General features: G+C 43.0%; 2 protein-coding genes across 6 annotated transcripts in view; both read right to left on the bottom strand.

The window, feature by feature from the left end:
- ANHX (anomalous homeobox) overlaps positions 1-18,615 on the bottom strand; it is a 31,192-nt gene extending 12,577 nt beyond the window's left edge. The window contains exons 1-2 of one of the 4 annotated variants that reach the window (XM_045042169.1): positions 17,710-18,615; positions 1,470-1,738 (exon numbers count right to left, since the gene is read on the bottom strand). In XM_045042169.1, coding sequence (XP_044898104.1) covers positions 1,470-1,738; positions 17,710-17,719 — 279 coding nt within the window. In that variant the 5' untranslated portion in view covers positions 17,720-18,615. Of the gene's footprint in view, positions 1-1,469; positions 2,038-17,709 lie in introns of those variants that run through there. The other 3 variants (XM_045042167.1, XM_045042168.1, XM_045042171.1) reach the window with 3 other exon arrangements.
- Positions 1,608-20,356, bottom strand: part of ZNF268 (zinc finger protein 268) — a 49,912-nt gene continuing 31,163 nt past the window's right edge. The window contains exons 7-9 of one of the 2 annotated variants that reach the window (XM_045042165.1): positions 19,694-19,790; positions 17,710-17,794; positions 1,608-1,738 (exon numbers count right to left, since the gene is read on the bottom strand). In XM_045042165.1, the coding sequence (XP_044898100.1) occupies positions 1,703-1,738; positions 17,710-17,794; positions 19,694-19,790 (218 nt within the window). In that variant the 3' untranslated portion in view covers positions 1,608-1,702. Of the gene's footprint in view, positions 1,739-17,359; positions 17,607-17,709; positions 17,795-19,693; positions 19,791-20,356 lie in introns of those variants that run through there. The other variant, XM_045042164.1, reaches the window with a different exon arrangement.

The raw sequence follows: 20,356 nt of genomic DNA on the forward strand, positions 1-20,356 counted from the left end.
TGTGGTGTCCCCATCCTCTCTCTCAGGTCTCAGCTATACGTCACCTTCTCAGAGACATTTCTGGACCATCTAGACTGTGTTTATAATCCCTCTATTGGGAGTTTTTCACTACTGGTGTCACTGACACATTTCACCATTGAGTGCCTTAACAGACATTACTACAACTCTGTGTTTTCCCTTGTTTGTTTACCGGATCCATTTTGACAGATTTGGAAAAACTTAGCCCCTCTTACTTACAGGTGTTATGTTCCGTGCCGTGGATCCTGTAACAAGCAGAACCAAGGCAGCCCCTCTCTTATGGGGCCTGCAGTGCAGCAAGGGAAGGCAGACAAAATGAATACCAACAAATAATTCTTCTAATTAGGAACTGACGAAGGAGCTGTAGGGTGAACAAGATTCTCCACTGGAGAATAAAGTGGGCACTGCTTAGACAGGGTGACATCTACAGCAGAAACCAGAGAAGAAGAAAGACACCAGGCACACAAAGAGCCAGGCTCCGGCCTCTGGCACAGGCGAGAACACATGCAAAGGTCCTGAGACACAGAAAGATCTCAAGAGTTGTAGGGACAGCAGGAAGCAGCATGGCTACATGAAGGAAGCAGGGGGAGAGTCCAAAAGAGAGACTAAAAAGCAGGCAATGTCAGATGGCAGGCTCCTGAGCCACCTGCAGACTCATGCAGACCACGGCCCATCTGCAGTTTTCAAACTCCCTGTGGCTGCTACAGGAACAAATCAAGGGGACAGGAGGGGACATTAGGGGAGCAACCAGGAGGACCCCACACAGCCTGTGGCAGGAGTGGAAACGGAAAGAACTGGAAAGAAGTGAGGATTTCCAAGGTAAACTCAGCATGAACCAGGCATGAACTGTATCTGGGGGTGAAAGAGGGAAAAGGATGCCTCCAAATCCCTTACATGAAGCCCTTCGAGCCAGATGTACTTTGGAATTCAGAATGTCTCAGATTTTAGGGAGTAACACAGGCATATGCTCCGTAATATGCACCACCCCAGTGTCATCTGGGGCAGGCAGCACGTTAGAATCAAACATACCGGTATTTAGGCAGCAGAATGCACCACGGTCACATTAAGTGGCTACAGACCATAAATGGCTTCACCTCGGTGCAGGTCAGGTCACACCAATGCCAAATGAGTCAGCATCCAAGTATCACCAGAGGAGTGACAACGATACTTTCGGTTTGCGTTCTCGACTGCAGACCTGTGGCTCAAGGATCGAAAGCCTGGCTCTGTTTGACCGTCTCACCACCTGGGAGCCCCGCTCCCCGAGCCAGGACCACTCAGAATGGATCTCATAAAGGGACAGTGTTGCCTCAGATTACAAGGTAGCTAGAATCTGTGAAGCAGAGTGGACCATCCTGGCTCCGTTTATAAAAAAATCTCCCCACATCTCCGTTGTGTTCGGGACGGTGGTGGCCACTGAACCTGTCTGCGCCCCCCTCACAGATCCATCCTACCTCCAGCACCCGGCAGGCAGCCTGGTGCTGCTCTTGCTGGGATAGCACCCGGGCACACACGAAGGCCACGTCCGCATTGTCCAAGAGGTGCAGGCGGAGCTGACTGTCCAACACGGCTGTGACCAAGGGCTGCACCTGGGCGGGGTCATCCTGGAGGTCTCGGCACAGCCTGCCTGCAAGAGTCACCAGCTCCGCCAGGGGTGGCCCAGCGCCCCCACTCTCCCTCAGCAGCTTCAGGAAGCTCTGCATCCCACGTTGGGTCGGCCCCTCTGCGAACAACACAACAGTCATCATGATGGCCACATGCCGGCTGCACCTCAATCCTCAACTCTGCGAGGCCCCTCTAGCCACAGGCATTTTTAACATGGTTGTGAGAGCTCCCCAAGGGAAGGCAGAGGGGTGTCAGATGCCGGCTAGTTTCCTTTCTTTAGTCCTTTGCTGTGCACTAGGTACTGTCATTGCGATGGCGCATCTCATGCCCGCGAACCTTTTGTCTGTGTCCCGTCCACAGGCCCCACCCTGGTCTTCTCCTATCTCCTCCTCTCTGTGTCCCCCACATTCTTCATTTTCTTTTGAATTTTATTTTAGAGAGGGAGGGAGAGAGACCACATGTATGAGCACGGGAAAGGGGCAGAGAGAGAGAATCCCAAGCAGGCTCCACACAGCACAGAGCCCGACACAGGGCTGGATCCCACAATCCTGGGATCATGACCTGAAGTCAGACACTCAACCGACTGAGCCCCCGAGGTGCCCCTCCCCCGCTTTCTTATACACACAAGGTAATGGTGGGGTTTTTTCTCCCCTCCGTTTCTGACCTCAGTCAGGGCACGGACCATGTGTGTTGGGGTCATTAGAGTTCCCCAGTATCTGTGCAATGGATGCCAAGGCCTCTTGAAGCAGTAAGGAGGTACCCTGGGCCAGGGGCTGGGCAGACACTGCTTACACTCTACAAAGAGGAGCCATGGGACCTTCCAGAGGCAGGACTAGCACCATCTGCTTTTTATTTTGATTTTGAAAACAACAACAACAAAAAGCCAACATATTTGAAAAACACAAAATTTTAAAGATTGTCCTAATCCCACACGTTAAACATATACACAAAGGAGCGAACATCTGCAAGGCCTCCCTGTGACCAGTCCATCTACTCCGCAACCTCCTCCCGTCGCCCGCCCCCCCCCACACACACAGGTAAGCTATGGCAAGTTGGATCGGAAGGCTTTGTGAATTTTCTTTTTTATAAAAATCTCCATATACATACAGCAGTTTTACCAACAGTGACAGATTGCTCGTGATTAATCTCCTGGTCCATATGAACGGTCCTGTCAAGTGGCCCACGACGGTAGGGGCCAGGCTTCTTTCCACATCTCTCCACTCCTGGACACTTAGGCAGCATGACAACCCTAATACCTTGGGCTCAGGATTACTCTTCTACTGAACAGACTCACGTAAGCAAGGTTAAAGGGGAGCGCTATGTGTCAGCTGTGTTTTCTGTAGATGCTACCAAACCGCTTTCCACAAATGTGGTGACGACATGCGTGCCCAGAATTGCAGCCAACAGGCCTGTGTGTGCGCTCCCTGAAGGAGGGTCTAGCAGCAGTTTCTAGTTCTTTCGGCCCAGCACCGCCTCTTGGGTCCTCCTGGCGCCTGGGGCCGCCCACTAGGGGGAAGAGCTCTACGCCACGGCTTCAGGCTTCACCAGATCCTACCTTGAAGCCCAGTGTTTCTCCCCATCGCGAAGGGCAGTAGGCCTCAGATCCCGCGTCCCCCCAGGGAGCCGAGGCTCCGGGGCTTCGGCAGGGACGGTAAGGGGAGGGCTCCTCTCAGGACCCCAGGTTCTTCCGGCGCAAACCCCCGCCCCCCCCCCCCCCCCCGCACCGGCTCTAGGAAGAGAGGACAGGAGGCTAAGGGCCAGGCTCCTGCAGGCGGGACCTCGGGCTTCAAGAACAAAGTGTCTTCCTGGGGGGGTACCTCCAGGGGACACTGAGGGGACCCGGCCCCGGGCAGGGATGGAGGGTACCCGGGGGGCTGTGGCTCTGCCAGGTGCCCAGACCTGGGCACCCTCCCCGAAGCCTGGCTGAGGCCGCACCCCCACCCCGTACCTTTCGGGGCGTGCTGCTCCCCCGCAAAGGCTGCGATTGCTGCCCAGCGCCCCCACTCTCGGCGCCGCAGGGCCGGAGCAGCGCCCCCACCCCCCCAGGCAGGCCGCCCGCCCGGCCGCCCCTCAGCCGGGACTCACCGCGCCCGGCCGCCCGCGCCCCACTTCCGCTCCAGCGCACGTGCTCTGCCCACAGGTCCGCGGAAGGCGCGGCTGCGACAAAGTATCGAGGCCGCGGCCAATCCGCGCGAGGGCTCCGCCCGACGACCCCGGGCCTCTGGGCCTGCGCCCCTGCGTGAAGGAGGTCTCCCCTGAGTTCGTGCGGGTTCTCGGTTGGGGGAGGGGGGCGCCGACAAGTTGTGGGGGCCTTGGGCGTTCTGGAAGAACCAGGACTTTCTGGGGGATCACAGGGGCAGTGAAGCCTGGCTCTGCGCGTCCTCAGACGCAGGAAGGAGCGGGACCAGGGTCTTGGGGGTCGTGGGCTGTAGAGAGAGCCCTGCTCGGCGGTGTAGGGAAAGGCGCCAGGACCCTCGTGCCCCTGCGGCGGGAGCAGGAGAAAGCTGTGACCTTTGACTGACCCCCACACCAGGCACCCCGTGGCGGAGCCAAAGCCCAGCTGAGGGCGCAGTTCTTGGGGCAGCCATTCCCCTCCCGCATCCCCACCCTGACCCCTGCTGGAGGAGGGCGCCTTTCAAATCCAGACCCCCCCCCCCCCAGGAGATGAGGTCGAGACAGAGGTCCCTGTGGAGGGTGCGGGTCTGCGGCGCAGTGGGGGACTCCTGTAGCCGGGCTCCTAGAGCGGCCACCGGGGACAGCCCCTTGCGCCTTCGACCCCGGATCTCCGGCCGACCTCAGCCCAGAGATCTTCCGACCTTGGATGGCCCCGGGCGGGTCATCTAAGATTCTCTGAAGCCAAAGCTTAAAAGCTTATGCAAAAGACTTTGGCGGGAACATAAACATTTCAGCGTTTGATCAAGTGAAAATCTGGAAACAACCCAAGTGTCTGGTGAAAGATTTGCTAAATAAATCACGCTTCAGAAAGAGAACGGGCTCCTGGAAGGTTATTAGTAATTCCGCTGCAGAAGAATGTATATCGGCCTGACCCTGTCATGATACATTGTACAATAAAAAAAGGGGTGTTACAAGACAGAGTGAGATGAGCCGATTTGAAAGGTACAAGCATAGAATGATATAGGCCACGTTGTTAAACTCTGCTTGAACGTAGGCATAGAATTACTATTCTACTTCATTATTTTTATTAGGCGTTTTAATTTCCTTCTTTTTACTTACCACGTTTTCTATTTTTTATAAAAAGAAGAGTCTATATTTCCATTTTTAAGGTTCTTTTCAAGGAATGGGAAGAGAAAACAACAGGGCTGTAGGAAGCAGTCCTGACTGACCAAGTACAGATGACCTTTGAACAAAAGGGGGTAAATTACAGGGTCTAGAGGCACCTGAGTGGCTAGGTCAGTTGAGCAGCGAACTCTTGATTTCGGCCCAGGTCATGATTCCGGGGTGGTGGGATGTAGCCCAGCATGGGCTCCAAGGTGAGCATAAAGCCTGCTTAAGATTTTCTCTCTCCCCCATCCTCCTTCCCCACTCACGTGTGCTCTCTCTCTTCTCTCTCTCTCTCTCTCTCAAATAAAGAAACAAATAACTATACAAGTCCATTTATACCTGGATTTTAAAAAAACAAATACAGTACCTTAAATATATTTTCTCTTCCATATGATTTTCTTAATAATACTTAATTCTAAGAATACAATATAAAATACATATAACATATAAAATATATGTTAATTAGCTATGTCATCAGTAAGGCTTCTGGCCAACAGTAGCTTATTAGTAGTTAAGATTTGGGGAAGTTGAAGTGATGGGGTTCTTGAGCAAACAGCCAAGAAAGAATTCTTGAGACGTCTTTGGTGCAAAAAGGTGATTTTATTAAAGCACAGGACAGGACCCATGGACAGAAAGCTGCACTGGGGTTGTGAGGAGTGACTGATTATATACTTTTAAGTGAGGGTTAGGGATAGCGTAAGACTCTACGGGATTTAGAAGCAAGGCTTTCGGGACCTTGAGGGGCGAGCTGCTGTTAAGATGAGGTTACTTTTAGTCTTTGATAAAACAAGAACATTGAGGAAGTAAGGCAGCCATGAGTTCCTCGAGGAAGGTGACGCTCTGCGTATTTCAGGTGTCTGTCATTGGGCTGCAAGCTGTAAGGAGATTTAATTTATGCCACATTTCTCTTGCCTTTGTTTCCCTCATCAAAAGCTCATACATGGATTTTCAACTGCATGTGGCTGGTGTCCCTAACCCCACGTGTTCAAGAGTCAACTGTACAGTGAGGCTGGAGCATCCCTGATATGGGTGAACACAGGGGGAATTAGGGATTTGCTACAGCATACCCTCGCATTTACAGTGAAATCTTGCTGTTAGTGCTGTTAGTCTTTTTCTCTAGGACCCACTAGACGCTCAATGAAAATATTCCTGATTGCTCTCCAATGAATTAAAAAGTCAATGGAGGGGTGCCTGGGTGGCTCAGTCGGTTGAGCTTCCGACTCCGGCTCAGGTCATGATCTCACAGTCTGTGAGTTCAAGCCCCGCGTCGGGCTCTGTGCTGACAGCTCAGAGCCTGGAGCCTGCTTCAGATTCTGTGTCTCCCTCTCTCTGACCCTCCCCTATTCATGCTCTGTCTCTCTCTGTCTCAAAAATAAATAAACATTAAAAAAAATTTTTTTTAATTTTAAAAAAGTCAGTGGAACCTAAAATGTAAATCTACATTATTGAATTAAATTCAAATGTAATTCAACAAATTACACGATCCTAATTCACTAATATAACATCAGTTACTTTTTTTGGTTGCCATTTGCTGAACACTCAGTATGTCCCAAGGAAGATATTATTATATGAGCCTCCCACCCCCACACCCGAACTAAGACTATGTTCCCTTGTTATTGATCAGGAAATAGGTCCAGTGAATATTAAAACACCTTCCAGAGGCCCTGCACCAATAACAGACAAGGAAACTTATGTTCTTAACTTCAGCACAGAACTATTTCTAAGCTTTCTAAATCGGGAGAAACACTTCATAAGCTGCACTTTTAATAGAGCTTTGATCTTCCAACAAAAGATAGTGCCAAAATGTGGCTGACCTGTGCCCTTTGTGAATAAGGACTGCCTCTCTCCCGTTCTCCCATGCTTTCTAATGCAGATGAAATCATTAGCACATAACACATTCTAAAGAATACTACTCCTTCCAGATTTTCTGTTCTCTCCAAGACACAGGCTACCTGGGGTGGACTCTCAGTTCAATTACTTGACAACTATATGAACTCGGCCAAATTATTGGTCATCTGCACGTTCTTTCATCTTTGGTAATATGGAGATAATAACAGAACCCTTCATGGGATTGAGATAATTAGTCAACATTCAAAAAGTGCTATCTTCATCATCATCATTTTGTTTCTTATGTATACTATTTATTTTTAACACATTTAAAATCTGGTAAGGTAGATTCCTCCATATTACTTTTGCTTTTTAGAAAATCTCTGGTGGGGCACCTCACCAGCTCAGTTGGAGGAACATATGAGTTGATCTTGGGGTCATGGGTTTGAGGTCCCACACTGGACATGGAGACTTGGGGAAAACCCTGCGGGAAAAAAGGTTTTGGTGATTCATGCACTTTCCCCTGTCACGATTCGTTGAACACAATTTTTAAAATCCCTGATCCACAGAAGGCTGGGAGGCAATCTAGATCAGCCTGCTAGGAACCTCTGCTTCACCCTGAAGCCCTCTTCTCTGCAGGGAATATCACCTTCATTACCATGGGTTCCCCTGAGGGGATTCAGGTCCCATTTCTCACTGCCTTCTCAGTGGTCCCAGGGTAAGTACCTCTCGGGAGATCTGTTAGATTTTTTCATGTCTGTTTGCATATTAGATGGTTTGTAGCTGTTGGAGACCAGTCCTTTGGACCCCTTCACTGCGTTCGCACAACTATAGCGAGCTGGTCTCCTGGGAAACATCCTAGGAAGAAGATGCCTGACAGAAAAGAGAGATAGGGGACTTGATGTCCTGGGTAAAATTCTGTAAAGGACTGAGGGAACATAAACAAGAGCTTAAGAGTGGTCATGAAAGTAGGCAGATGTGGATGGGGGACAGGCAACAGGAAAGCAGGACCTCAACTTAAAGCACCCTCCCAGAGGGCATTAGAAATGGCTCCCTGTTCTGCTATGACAGAAACAGTTCAGACTAACAGCCCTGCTAGAGGGTTGAACCCTTTTCTTTCACAAACTTGATGAGTCTGACAAGATGCACCTCTACATGAAGATCTTCTGATGGGTCAAAGCATTGCACTGTCCTCTTCTGGGTCATGGTCCAGCACCCCACTCCCAACACCACGATGGCATGCCTCCTTCATGACTCTGGGTTCCAGCTTTAGGGCAATGACTCAGCAGGTGGGGAGACCAACACTCTCTGGAGTCTAGATCTGTAAGTTTTGGGACACGTTACAGATGCCCACCCAAGAGGGTAACTCACTGGTGTATAGTTACAGAACTGGTAGAAGGGTTGAGGTTAACTCACATCCATCTGATTACAAAGTATGTGGATTTCTTTCTGACATGAACCACTGCTTGTTGGACACAGGCTTTCTGCCACGAGTATGCCCCCTGGGAGCAGAGGGATGTGATGTCTACCAAGCTTACTGAGATGGAGGGTGGGAGAGAAGGAGGGGAGTGTCCGTGTAACCTGCATTGTATCATTACTCAGCAAACTTTCTGATGCTTCTCATACTGCAGGCCTATGCTGGGCACTGACATCAGAAATGAATGTGTATTCCTGCACCTGAGGAATCCATCCCCTCAAAAAAGAGCTGTTGATTGCCTACCCTGAGTGGAGCAGGAAGGAAAAAATGATTTGTGTATTTTTGTTGTTGAAAACAGGTATAAAAAGATGTTTAACCAAAAGCATTTGCCTTAAATTAGCTTGATATTACATGTAAATAGTTGAATGAAAATATAAGTGCAAAACCGTGAAAATACATTTTGCCATGGTGAAAATTCTTAATGATTTTGATTCTGTGTTTTTTCTATTGAGAAACGACTTCCATGAAGTGCACAAATCTCAAGGGTATACCTCTGATTTTTTAATATATGTATATACTTGAGCCGTCATGTCTCCAGCACACTGTGGGGTCTCCTGCGCTCATTTCCAGTCACTATCCCCCCAGAGTAACCACTTGTCTGACTTAAGTCTGCACAGATCAGCCTTGCCTGTTTTTGCACTTCACATAAATAGAAAACCAACACCCAAATCAAGATAGAGCATACTTTAGCATGCTAACAGGCATCATTGGTGCCCGTTGGCACCATTGGCATCATTGGGTCAGTATATCCCAAAGACAATCACCGTTTTGGCTTCTATTGCCACAGGTAAGTTTTGCCTTTTCTTAAATTTCATATAAGTGAAATTATATAGTATATATTCCTTTGAGTTTGGCTTCTTTTACTTCACAGTGTTTTAAGATTCATCCATGCTGTTGCATGTATCAATAGTTCATTACTTCTTACTGTGGTGTAGAATTCTGTGGTCTCATTATACCACAAACTGTTTCTCCCTTCAACTGTTGGAATTTTAAGTGTTTGCAGTTCATATATTATCGATGAGATGCCACAAACATTCCTGTGACATTTCAGAGTGAACACATGCGCTCATTTCCCTTGGGTATACAACCAGGAGAAGAAAAGCTGAGTTATCTTATAGGCATATGTTTAGTCTTCGAAGAAACTGCCCAACCATTTTCCAAAGAAGCTGTACACATGTACCTTCCCACCAGCTAGGTGGGAGGCCAGTTTTTCCACTTCCTTGCCAATACTTGTTGGATGTTGTGAGTCGTATCTATGCTGGAGGGTGTGTAGTGAAATACCACTGCAGTTTGTATTCCCTAATGACTAATGGTGATGAGCATACGTGATGTGCATATGTCTATTTGGTTATCTTTTTGTGACATGCTCAAGTTCTTTGCCCATTTGCCTTAAGTTTTCTTACTGATTTGTACCGGTTCTTTATAAAACTTGGATCTATGTTCTTTTCATATTTGTGTAATGAAAATACTTTTTCCCAGCCAGTAGCTCTTCTTTTCATTTTCTTAAAGATGCGTTTAGGAAAAAATGCTTGGTGTAATGCAATCTTTTATGGTTGATACTTTTATACTCTATTTGCTAAATCTGCCTCTTCAAATGCCACATGTCTCCCCACTGTAACCTAGAGGCTCTACTTTCTTCCCTTTACTTTTAGGTATACAACTCATCTGGAAATCATTTTAACTTCTAGAATGAACTATGTCGTGTCAATTTTTTTTCTGGATGGATATCCAATTGACCTAGCCCATTTGACCTTTTACTGTATTGCAGTGGCACTTTTCTCTTAAATCAGATGCTGATACAAGTGTGGGTCTGTTTCTGGGTTCTCTGATCTGTTCCACTGGTTTATTTGTCTAGCTTTACACAAAACCATACTATTTTAATCTTGGTGTAAGTCTTGATACTCAGTGTGTACCCTTCAATGTTCTTCCTCTTTGGGCTATTCTTTACTTTGCATTTCCACATAAATTTTATAATCAGTTCATTAATTTTCACAGAAGTATATGTACTAGGACTTTACTTGAGATTGCATTGAATCTATAGACCAATTAGGAAATGTTTAAGAAAAATATTGGGTCTTCTGATCCATGATTATGAAATAGATCTCAATTTATTGAATTTCATGCAATATTTAGTAGTTTTCTGTGTATAAACTTTTCACACTTCCCTTCAGATTTATGTCTGTCACTTAATGTTTTTGATTCTGTTGTCAATGGTACTTTTAGTCCCATTTCTGTTTTTGCAATATAGAGAAATACAGTTGTTTTTTAAATGTTTATTTATTTTTGAGAGAGAGAGCACGAGCAGGGGAGGGGCAGAGAGAGGGAGACACAGAATCTGAAGCAGGCTCCAGGCTCTGAGCTGTCAGCACAGAGCCCCACACAGGACTTGAACTCAACAAACTGTGAGATCATGACCTGAGCCAAAGTCGGATGCCTAACTGAGCCACCCAGGTGCCCCAGTTGATTTCTTTATATTGGCCTTCTATCTAGCAACTTTGCTAGATTCTCATTAATTCTAATAGTTAATTTTTAGATTATTTTGGATTTTTCTAACTACACAAACATGTTGTTTTTCATTGCTTTCTTTCTAATCTTTACACTTTTTAAAGTTTATATATTTATTTTTAGAGAGAGAACAAGCTGAGGAGGAGCGGAGTGAGATGGGGACAGAGGATCTGAAGCGGGCTCTGTGATGACAGCAGAGAGCCCGATGAGGGGCTCAAACTCAAGAACCGTGAGATCAACACCTGAACTGAGATCAACAGTTGGACACTTAACTGACTGAGCCACCCAGGTGCCCCAGTTATCTTTACACTCAAAAAAAATTTTTTTTTTTAATTGCAGGGGCACCTGGCTGGCTCAGTTAAGTGTCCAACTGTTGATCTCAGCTCAGGTCTTGATCTCAGGATCTTGAGTTCAAGCCCTGCATTGGGCTCCGCTCTGGGCACGCAGCCTACTTAAAAATAAAAATTAAAACAAATATATTGCATTGACTAGGACCACCAATCTTCAATGTTGTCAGTTTTCTATTCTTGTATGAGAGGAGAAGGCATTAAATATTTCACCATGAAAAGCAATCATGATGTGTTTACATCATGAAGTATTTTGCAGATTTCTTTTGTAGATACCCTTTATCAGATTAAGGAAGTTCCTCTCTAGTACTATTTTTAAAACACTGCTATGAACACCCGTTTATCAACTTTCTTTCTACATCTCATACTATTTTTCTCCTTTATTCTGTAAATGTGGTATATTACAGTGGGTTTTTTTTTTTTTTTGAAAAATTTTTTTTTTTTACTTTAAAGCATCTTTGCATGGATAGGCTAAACCATACTTGACTGTGATGTAATTTTTATAAATCACTAGATACAGGCCAGTTTCTGTAGTGTAGTGGTTATCATGTTTGCCTCACACACACAAAAAAAAACAGATACAGTCTGCTAATTTTTTGTTTAGGACTTATACATCACTGTTTTTGTGAAAAAGATAGGTCTACAGTTTCATTTCATCCCATGTGTCTGTGGCATCAAAGTTACACTGGTCTCCTAAAAAGTATTGAGAAGTATTCTCTGGAAATTTTTATAGTACTGAAATTATGTCTGCATTAAATGTGAGGAATAATTCACTAGTGAAGCTATCTAGGCCTCAAGCTTTCTTTGTAGAAAGGTTTTAAATTTGGAATTCAATTTCTTCAACAGATTCAGGACTAACTCATTTTACTTCTTTTTGTGTCAGTTTTAAGTTATGATTTTCAAGGAATTTATCCATATCATCAAAACTATCAAATGTGTTTCCCTGTTATATAACCTTCTTTGACTTGCATTTATCTTTTATATTTATTCATTATTAGTTTATTCATGATTCATTATTTATTTTCATGTAAAATCCATTATGATATTCCCATTTTCATTCTGGATATTGGCAGTGTCTCTTTTCTCTTTCTTGCCTTTTCTTTATTGGAAATGAATTTTATCAGTCTTACTAAGGACCAACTTTTGGTGATACATTTTTCTCCCAGTACATTTTGTTGTTGTTGTTGTTATTTAATCATTTTCTGCTCTTTGCTATTGCCTTCCTAATCTGGGCTTAATTTGCTTTGCTTTTCTAGCTTCATTAAATAAAGGGCTAGAAAATAAATTTTTAATCTTTTTCTCTTTTAATATGTTCATTTAAAGCTAAACATTTTCCTTTAAATACTGTTTAGCATTGTATTTTGCTATCATTTATGTAAAAGTGTTTCCTATTTCTTCAAATTTCTCAGTCTAAAGTTACTATTTTTTCCATTAATTAGTATCTAGGAGGAAGAGACTTTGAGACTGTAATATTTGTTTCTCATTACATTTTTGCTCACAAGTTTTAACATCCATTGATAATTCCTGACTGAAACAACCTTTACTATAATGGTTGCCAAATGGTGACTTTCTAATTTCATCATTTTTTCTACATTTATCAGTTTGAATTCTATTGTCACAAAGAGTTTTCCTTCTTTTCATCCGTTATTTCAATGCAATGTATTTTTGTTGTTGTTGTTTTATTTGGCCCTTTGTCTTCCAAATGATTTCTTTTGTGATTTAGGAAGTTTTCTATTTTGGGGGGAGGGGGAGATGTTACTTTTATAACTTTTTATGGTGCCCTGAATCTCATTTTTCTCAATCTTTTATAATCAGCCTATCAGTTGAGATAGTATCCTTTTTGGTTTTCTAATATCAATGACATTACTTCCCCCATCCCTCTCTCTCCTCTTCCCAAGCTTACTCACATTCTTCCTACTTTATCAGCAAATATATTTATATGGCATTCTTCCATCTTTGCTCAACCCTGATTTAGCTTTCTGTTGAGGGTTTTTGCATCTATGTTCATGACGACCATTTGCAGTTTTGCCTATTTGTAATATCTTCGTCAGGTTTTGTTATCAGTGTAATGCTGACCACATAAAATGGGTTAAGAAGTATTCTTCCTCTTCTATATTCTAGAAGAATTTGTATAGAACTGGTATTATTTCATCCTGAAATGTTTGGTAGAATTCACCGTGAAATGATATGAGCTTGGATTTTTCTTTGTGGGAAGGTTTTTAACTATAAATTCAATTTCTTTAGGTTTACCCATTTATGCATAAGTGACTTTTGATAGTTTGTCTGTCAAGAATTTTAGTCCACCTCCACCAACAGGTACGTGAAAAGATGCTTAACATCATTCATCATTAGGGAAATGCAAATCAAAACTAAAATGAGATATCACTTCACACCTGTCAGAATGGCTAAAATAAAAAACACAAGGGGTGCCTGGGTGGCTCAGTCAGTTAAGCAGCTGACTTCGGCTCAGGTCATGAACTAGTGGTTCATGGGTTCAAGCCCCACTTCGGGCTCTGTGCTGACAGCTCGGAGCCTGGAGCCTGCTTCAGATTCTGTCTCTCTCTCCGCCCCTCCCCTGCTCATGCTCTGCCTCTTTCCATTTCTCACAAATAAACGTTAAAAAAAAAAACAAACACAAGAAACAAGTGTTGGCAAGGATGTGAAGTAAAAGGAGCCCTCTTATTAGTAGGCGTGTGAACTGGTGCAGCCACTGTGGAAAATAGTATAGAGGTTCCTCAAAAAATTAAAAATAGAACTACACTGTGATGCAGTAATTATACTACTGGGTATTTGCCCCCAAAATACAAAACAAACAAACACGAAGTCAAAGGGATATATGCACCCCTATGTTTATAGCAGCATTATTTACAATAGCCAAGAAATGGAAGCAGCCAAGTGTCCACTGATAGGTGAATGGATAAAGAAGACATAGCATATACATACAATGGACTATTAGCCATAAAAAAGAATGAAATCTTGCCATTTGCAATGACATGGATAGAGCTAGAGAGTATAATGCTAAGCAGAATAAGTCAGAAAAAGACAAATACCATATGGTTTCACTCATGTGTGTAATTTAAGAAACAAATGAGGAAAGGAGAGAGAGGGAGAGAGGAAGGAAGGGAGGGAGGGAGGGAGAGAGAGAGAGAGACTCTTAACTGTAGAGAACACACTGATTGTTACCTGAAGACAGGTGGATGGGGGAGGATGGGTGAAAGAGGTTGATGAGGATTAAGAAGTGAACTTGGCGTGATGAGCACTGGGTGATGTAGGGAGTTGTTGAATCACTATACTGCGTATCTGAAACTAATATAACACCGTATGTTAACTACACTGGAATTAAATTTAAAAACAAAAACAAAAAAAATAATTTAGTGCATCTCATCACAGTTGTCAGATTTATATGTGTAGTGTTTTTTTTTGGGGGGGGTGTTATTTCATTGCTTTTTGGTCTTATTTTCATTATTTTATTTGTATTTACTTTCAGCTTATTTTACTGTTCTTTTTCTAGTTTCTTAAGGTAACAGTTTAGGTTATTGATGTGAGATCTTTATTTTTTTCTAATATGAGCATTTAATGTTACAAATCCTCTATAAGCACTGCTTTTTTATCTCACAATTTTTGATTTGCAGTATTTTTTTTGTTCAGTTCAAAATATGTGTATATATATATATATTTTTTGAGATTTCTCTGGTCCATGGGTTATTTGGAATTTGTGTTGCTTAATTTTCAAGTATTTGGATATTTTACTGTTCTCTTTGCTATTGGTTTCTTATTAAATTGCATTATAGTCTGAAGACAATTTGCATGATTTTTTTTTTTAAGTTCCAGTTTATGACCAAAGACATGACCCACATTGCTAAATGCTTCAAGAACAATTGAAAAGAATGTGTATTCTACTGTTGGATGTTCTAGAAATGCCTATTGGATCCCGTTTGTTGATAGCAGTATTCAGTTAATTTTATAGCCTTGCTGAATTTTGGTCCCCACATTTTGTTACCCAGAAATAAATGTTGAGACACCTGGGTGGTGCAGTTGGTTAAATGTCCAACTCTTGATGTCTCTCAGGTCATGATCTTGCCAGTTTGTGAGTTTGAGCCCTGCATTGGGCTCCACGTGGAGCCTGCTTTGGATTGTCTCTCCTTCTCTCTGCCCTTCCCCCACTTGTTCTTGTTCTCTCTCTCTCCCTCCCTCTCTCAAAATATTTAAAAAGAAAAAAAAGGAAAGAAAGAATTGTTGCAATGCCCAATTACAATGGTAGAGTATATTTCTCCTTGCAGTAGTTTTTACATGATTTTGAAGCTTTGATGTGAAATGCGTGCACATTTAGGATTGTCTGGTGGAATTAACTTTTTTATCATTATATAATATCCCTCTTTATTTCTGGTGATTTTCTTGGCTCTTAATACATATTTACCTAGAGAAAAGGGTACATATTTTCTAGTGTCAGCTGTGAGATCGGGAAATGGGGTGTAGGTCAGAATCAATTTAATCTGGTATTAAGCTGTGTCTGGGCTTTGTTTCAGCTTCTCATTTAGTGCACAACTGCTTTCAAATATTCTGAGGACAGGATCAGGATATTTTCCTCAGAGGGCCTAGGATCTCAGCATGAGAATATTCTAGACACTTGCTTGTGCTCACAGCCAAGCCGCCAGCTTTCGGTGAACTACTTACCTCCTTGCCTTACTGTCTGACTGCTTTCTGGGTTGCTAAGGTCTCTTTGCTTTCCAATTCTTAGGATTTCCAGGCTCCCAGAGATGTTTCATGCTGCTGCCTAGTCTCTGGGTCCTCTGAGGACAGCAGCCCTGCACTCTGGGAAGGCCTACAAGATCTTGGGAGTCTCTCAGCTCTCCTGACCCTTCTCCAGTCTTTTGTAATAGATTTTAATGCCTGGGGGTGGTTTTCATATATGTGTGTTCTCAGTTCTCTGCCCATCCCTCAGCCTAAAAGTCCGGAGTGCTTCTAATGGATTTCTCTCAATTGTTGCCCTGTCACCTTCCTTCAGATAGTATCTGCCTTGCACTTAAAGGAAAACCTGGGCATCTCAACAGGATTTTTAAAAATTTTTCTCTATCTGGGAATGCAAGCTGGTGCAGCCAGTCTGGAAAACAGTATGGAGGTTCCTCAAAAAACTAAAAATAGAACTACCCTACGAGCCAGCAATTGCACAACTAGGCATTTATCCACAGGATACAGGCGAGCTGTTTCGAAGGGACACATGCACCCCCATGTTTATAGCAGCGCTATCAACAATAGCCAAAGTATGGAAAGAACCCAAATGTCCATCGATGGATGAATGGATAAAGAAAATGTGGTATATATACACACCCACAATGGAGTGTTACTCGGCAATCAAAAAGAATGAAATCTTGCCATTTGCAACTACGTGGATGGAACTGGAGGGTATTATGCTAAGTGAAATTAGTCAGAGAAAGACAAAAATCATATGACTTCACTCATATGAGGACTTTAAGAGACAAAACAGATGAACATAAGGGAAGGGAAACAAAAATAATACAAAAACAGGGAGGGGAACAAAACAGAAGAGACTCATAAATATGGAGAACTGAGGGTTACTGGAGGGGTTGTGGGAAGAGGGATGGGCTAAATGGGTAAAGGGCATTAAGGAATCTACTGCTGAAATCATTGTTTCACTATATGCTAATTTGGATGCAAATTTTAAAAAATAAAATTAAAATATTTTTCTCTATCAATATCGCACTTGTCATACTATCTCTGAGGGTTCCAGGAAGACCCATGGGAAAGAGTTGCCCGGATGCTCCTTCGTGGGGGGGGGGGGGCACTTTGGGATTCTGATGTGTCACGCCAGTCCACAGGCAACTGCGTGCTTGTCTTGCTTTCCCTTTTGCTACGTGGGCCCTCTCCTCTTCCTGCAGTTTCACCAAGGATGAGAGCAGAAACTCTCTTTTCTTATAGAAAGTGCTTTCTACTTCCTACTGCCATGCTCACTGGGGTTTGTGCTCTCAGTTTCTAAGATGTCGTAGCTTGCCCAGTCTAACCAGAAGCAGAGCAACACAACTGATACGCATCCAGTAGAGATCCTACTCTATTTGCAATTCTCTGTGTTTGCCTGAGGTTTATTTTGGTTTTCCTAAATAGACAACCACACCTCCAAACAATGGAAGTTTTTTTTTTTTCTGCCCTCACCCCCAATTCCTTGTTTCCACACATTGGCTAGAATTATCACACACTGTTCAATAAAAGTGATGGCCATTCTTGTAATTTTCTTAATATAATGGCATGTATCTACCAATAAGTACATATGTCCAGTTTTGGAACATTCTGTTTGCAAAGTTAAAGGATTTAATTTCCATTCCTAATTTAATAATATTTAAAAATCATCTAGGGTATTACATTCCATCAAATGTGTTATCTACACATATTGAGATAATCACATGGCCTTTCTTTTATCCGGTAGTATGATTTATTTTATGAAGATTTTCTAAATATTAAATCTCCCAAACATCATAATGTATTTTTATAGGGTGACATTCAGCTGCATATAACAGATCCAACACTCTTCCTACCTAAAAAAGAAAAGGTGGCTTAAACAAGGCAGTTCATGCACCCTTGTGTAAAAGATATTCAGATGTTAGTAGTGTAGAGCTGGTATAGCAGCCCCGTCATTACCAGAAAGCATGGACGCAGGTGGCTTCTGTCCTTGAGATGAATCCGGGTTCCACAATGGATGCTCAATCTCCAACCATCATGTGTGCTGTGTATTAAAGTGGGAAATGATTCCATAACACTAGGGGGCTTTCCCCATTGTTTTCTTTACAGCCTTTCCATTAGACACTGTCAGCAACCTCTACTTCATTACTCAGAATTTAGTAGCAAGATACTTCACTACAAAAACAATGGAGAAATGTAACTTTTTGGCTGAGCTCATTGTCAGTATGAAAACTACAGTGATTGGGCACCTGGGTCGCTCAGTCAGTTGGGTGTCCGGCTCTTGATTTCAGCTCAGGTCATGATCTCACTGGTTCATGGGTTCAGGCCCCGTGTCCGCAGTGCAGAGCTTGCTTGGGATTCTCTCTCTCCCTCTCTCTCTGCCCCTCCCCTGCCTCAATATAAATAAATCAACTTTAAAATAAAAAGGCACAGTGACTCTGTTGGTAATGAAGGGACATTGGGTTCATGACTAGTAGTCTGCTACACATATTGTCATGGCTTTAAAAAAAAAAAAACCTCCACATTGTTGAATTCATTTTGCTATTAGATTTAGTACATTTTAACCTATGTTCATAAATACGAATCATGAATTATCCCCCCCCCCCATGTTGATTTTTGGGAAAAACCGTAAAATGCTGGATTATCTTTCCTTGAATTTTCCTGAGAATTATCAGCTATTACTAAAAGTCTGGGGCTGGGGCAGGGTTAGAAGGGCTAGACAGATTTCAAGCCAGAGATTCAATTTTTTACTTTTTCTTATTGTTTGTTGGTTGTAAATCTATTCATTCTGTTAAATTTCATTTATCTGGTAGATTTTCTTTTTTTAAAGATTTTGTTTTATTATTTTATTTTTTTAATGTTTGAGAGAGAAAGAGCGTGAGTGGGGGAGAGGCAGAGAGAGGAAGACACAGAATCCGAAACAGACTCCAGGCTCTGAGCTGTCAGCACAGAGCCCAATGCAGGGCTCAAACCCATGAATCGTGAGATCATGACCTGAGCCAAAGTCAGACACTTAACCAACTGAGCCACCCAGGCACCCCTATTTTATTTTTAAGCAATCTCTACGTGCAACATGGGGTTCAAACTCACAACCCTGAGATCAAGAGTTGCACACTCTACACTGACCAGTTGCCCCATATTTTCTTTTTAAGATTAAGAACTTAATGTTAGCATTAGCCTTTCCCACAGTATTTGATTTCAACGTTGTTGAAACATTATAATGTTGTCAACATTATATCAACATTTCTACTGGGCAAGGTTGCATGTGGATTTGCATCACACGATACATTCACACAATTCATTATTATGTGTGAATCTTCCTTGGAACATCTATGACAGAACACATACTCATTATATTTTCCAGATTTAGGGAATACACTTGATCAAGTATCTGACATTCTTCCCTCATGCAAACTTTCTCTTCTCTTCTGTGAATCATCCTTCTTTACTCCAGGGATCTTTAGATTGCATCCTGTGTAATGAGCTGAACACAGGAAGGACCAGGCATTCAGAAATCATTAAACACCTCCTTCAAAGGAGGGTAAATGGTGGGATTCCCTCCTCAAGTACAGAGGACAAAGAGGGAGGGGATTCAGGAGTATCTGTGGCTTGAGGGGCGCCCGGGCAGCTCAGTCGGTGGAACGTCCGATGTGATCTCAGGGTTCATGGGGTCAAGCTGCACGTCAGGCTCTGTGCTGACAGCTCAGAGCCTCCAAGCAGGTTAGAACCTGCTTCAGGTTCTGTGGCTCCGCCTCTCTCTGCTCCTTCCCTGCGCACACTCTGTCTCTCTCTCAAAATAAGTGAACATTTTTTAAAAATTTAAAAAGAGAAACATCTGTGGTTTGCAATACGCTACTCCTGAAGTGTAGCCGTGATTGCCAGGGTCCCAACTCTCTTCAGGTTAATGTTCATTCACATAAAGAAACTGGAGAGGAAAACTGACCTTGTAAGAAGGCAGCTGGCACAGTGACTTTTCCCCATCCTCACTCGACAGCTACACGTACACACGTACCTCAGACAACTGCAGGCTTGGTTCCAGACTACAATAGTGAAGCAAATGTGGCAATAAACCGAGTCAAATGAAGTTTTGTTTCTTAACGCATATAAAAGCTATATTTACACTACACTGTAGTCTATTAAATGTACAATAGCATTATGTCTAAAAAAAGCAATGTACATACTTTAATTTAAATACATTGCTAAACCATGCTGAGTTTTCAGCAAATCATAATCACTGACCACAGATCACCATAACAAATAATGGCAAGTTTGGAATATTGCAAGAATTAGTGAAATGTGACAGAGACATGAAGTAAGCAAATGCTATTGGAAAAATGAAGCCAAAACGTTTGCTCAGTGCAGGGTCACCACATGCCTTCAATTTGGGAAACAGCATTGCCTGCGAAGGACAATAAAATGAGGTGTGCCTGAACACATTTCAGCAGTGCCACTAAATGTGTCATTTAAATACGTTAAAAGCACACCAGATAACTCATACAAAGATAAGTGAATTAGAATTTTAAAATGACAATAACTAAAGCTATCCTGGGTAATCTATACAGAAAGAACTAATTAATAATTGCAGGAAAATGTTACCAGAAAACAA

This window comes from Felis catus, chromosome D3 (genome assembly GCF_018350175.1).
Source record: "Felis catus isolate Fca126 chromosome D3, F.catus_Fca126_mat1.0, whole genome shotgun sequence".
Classification (NCBI taxonomy): domain Eukaryota; kingdom Metazoa; phylum Chordata; class Mammalia; order Carnivora; family Felidae; genus Felis; species Felis catus.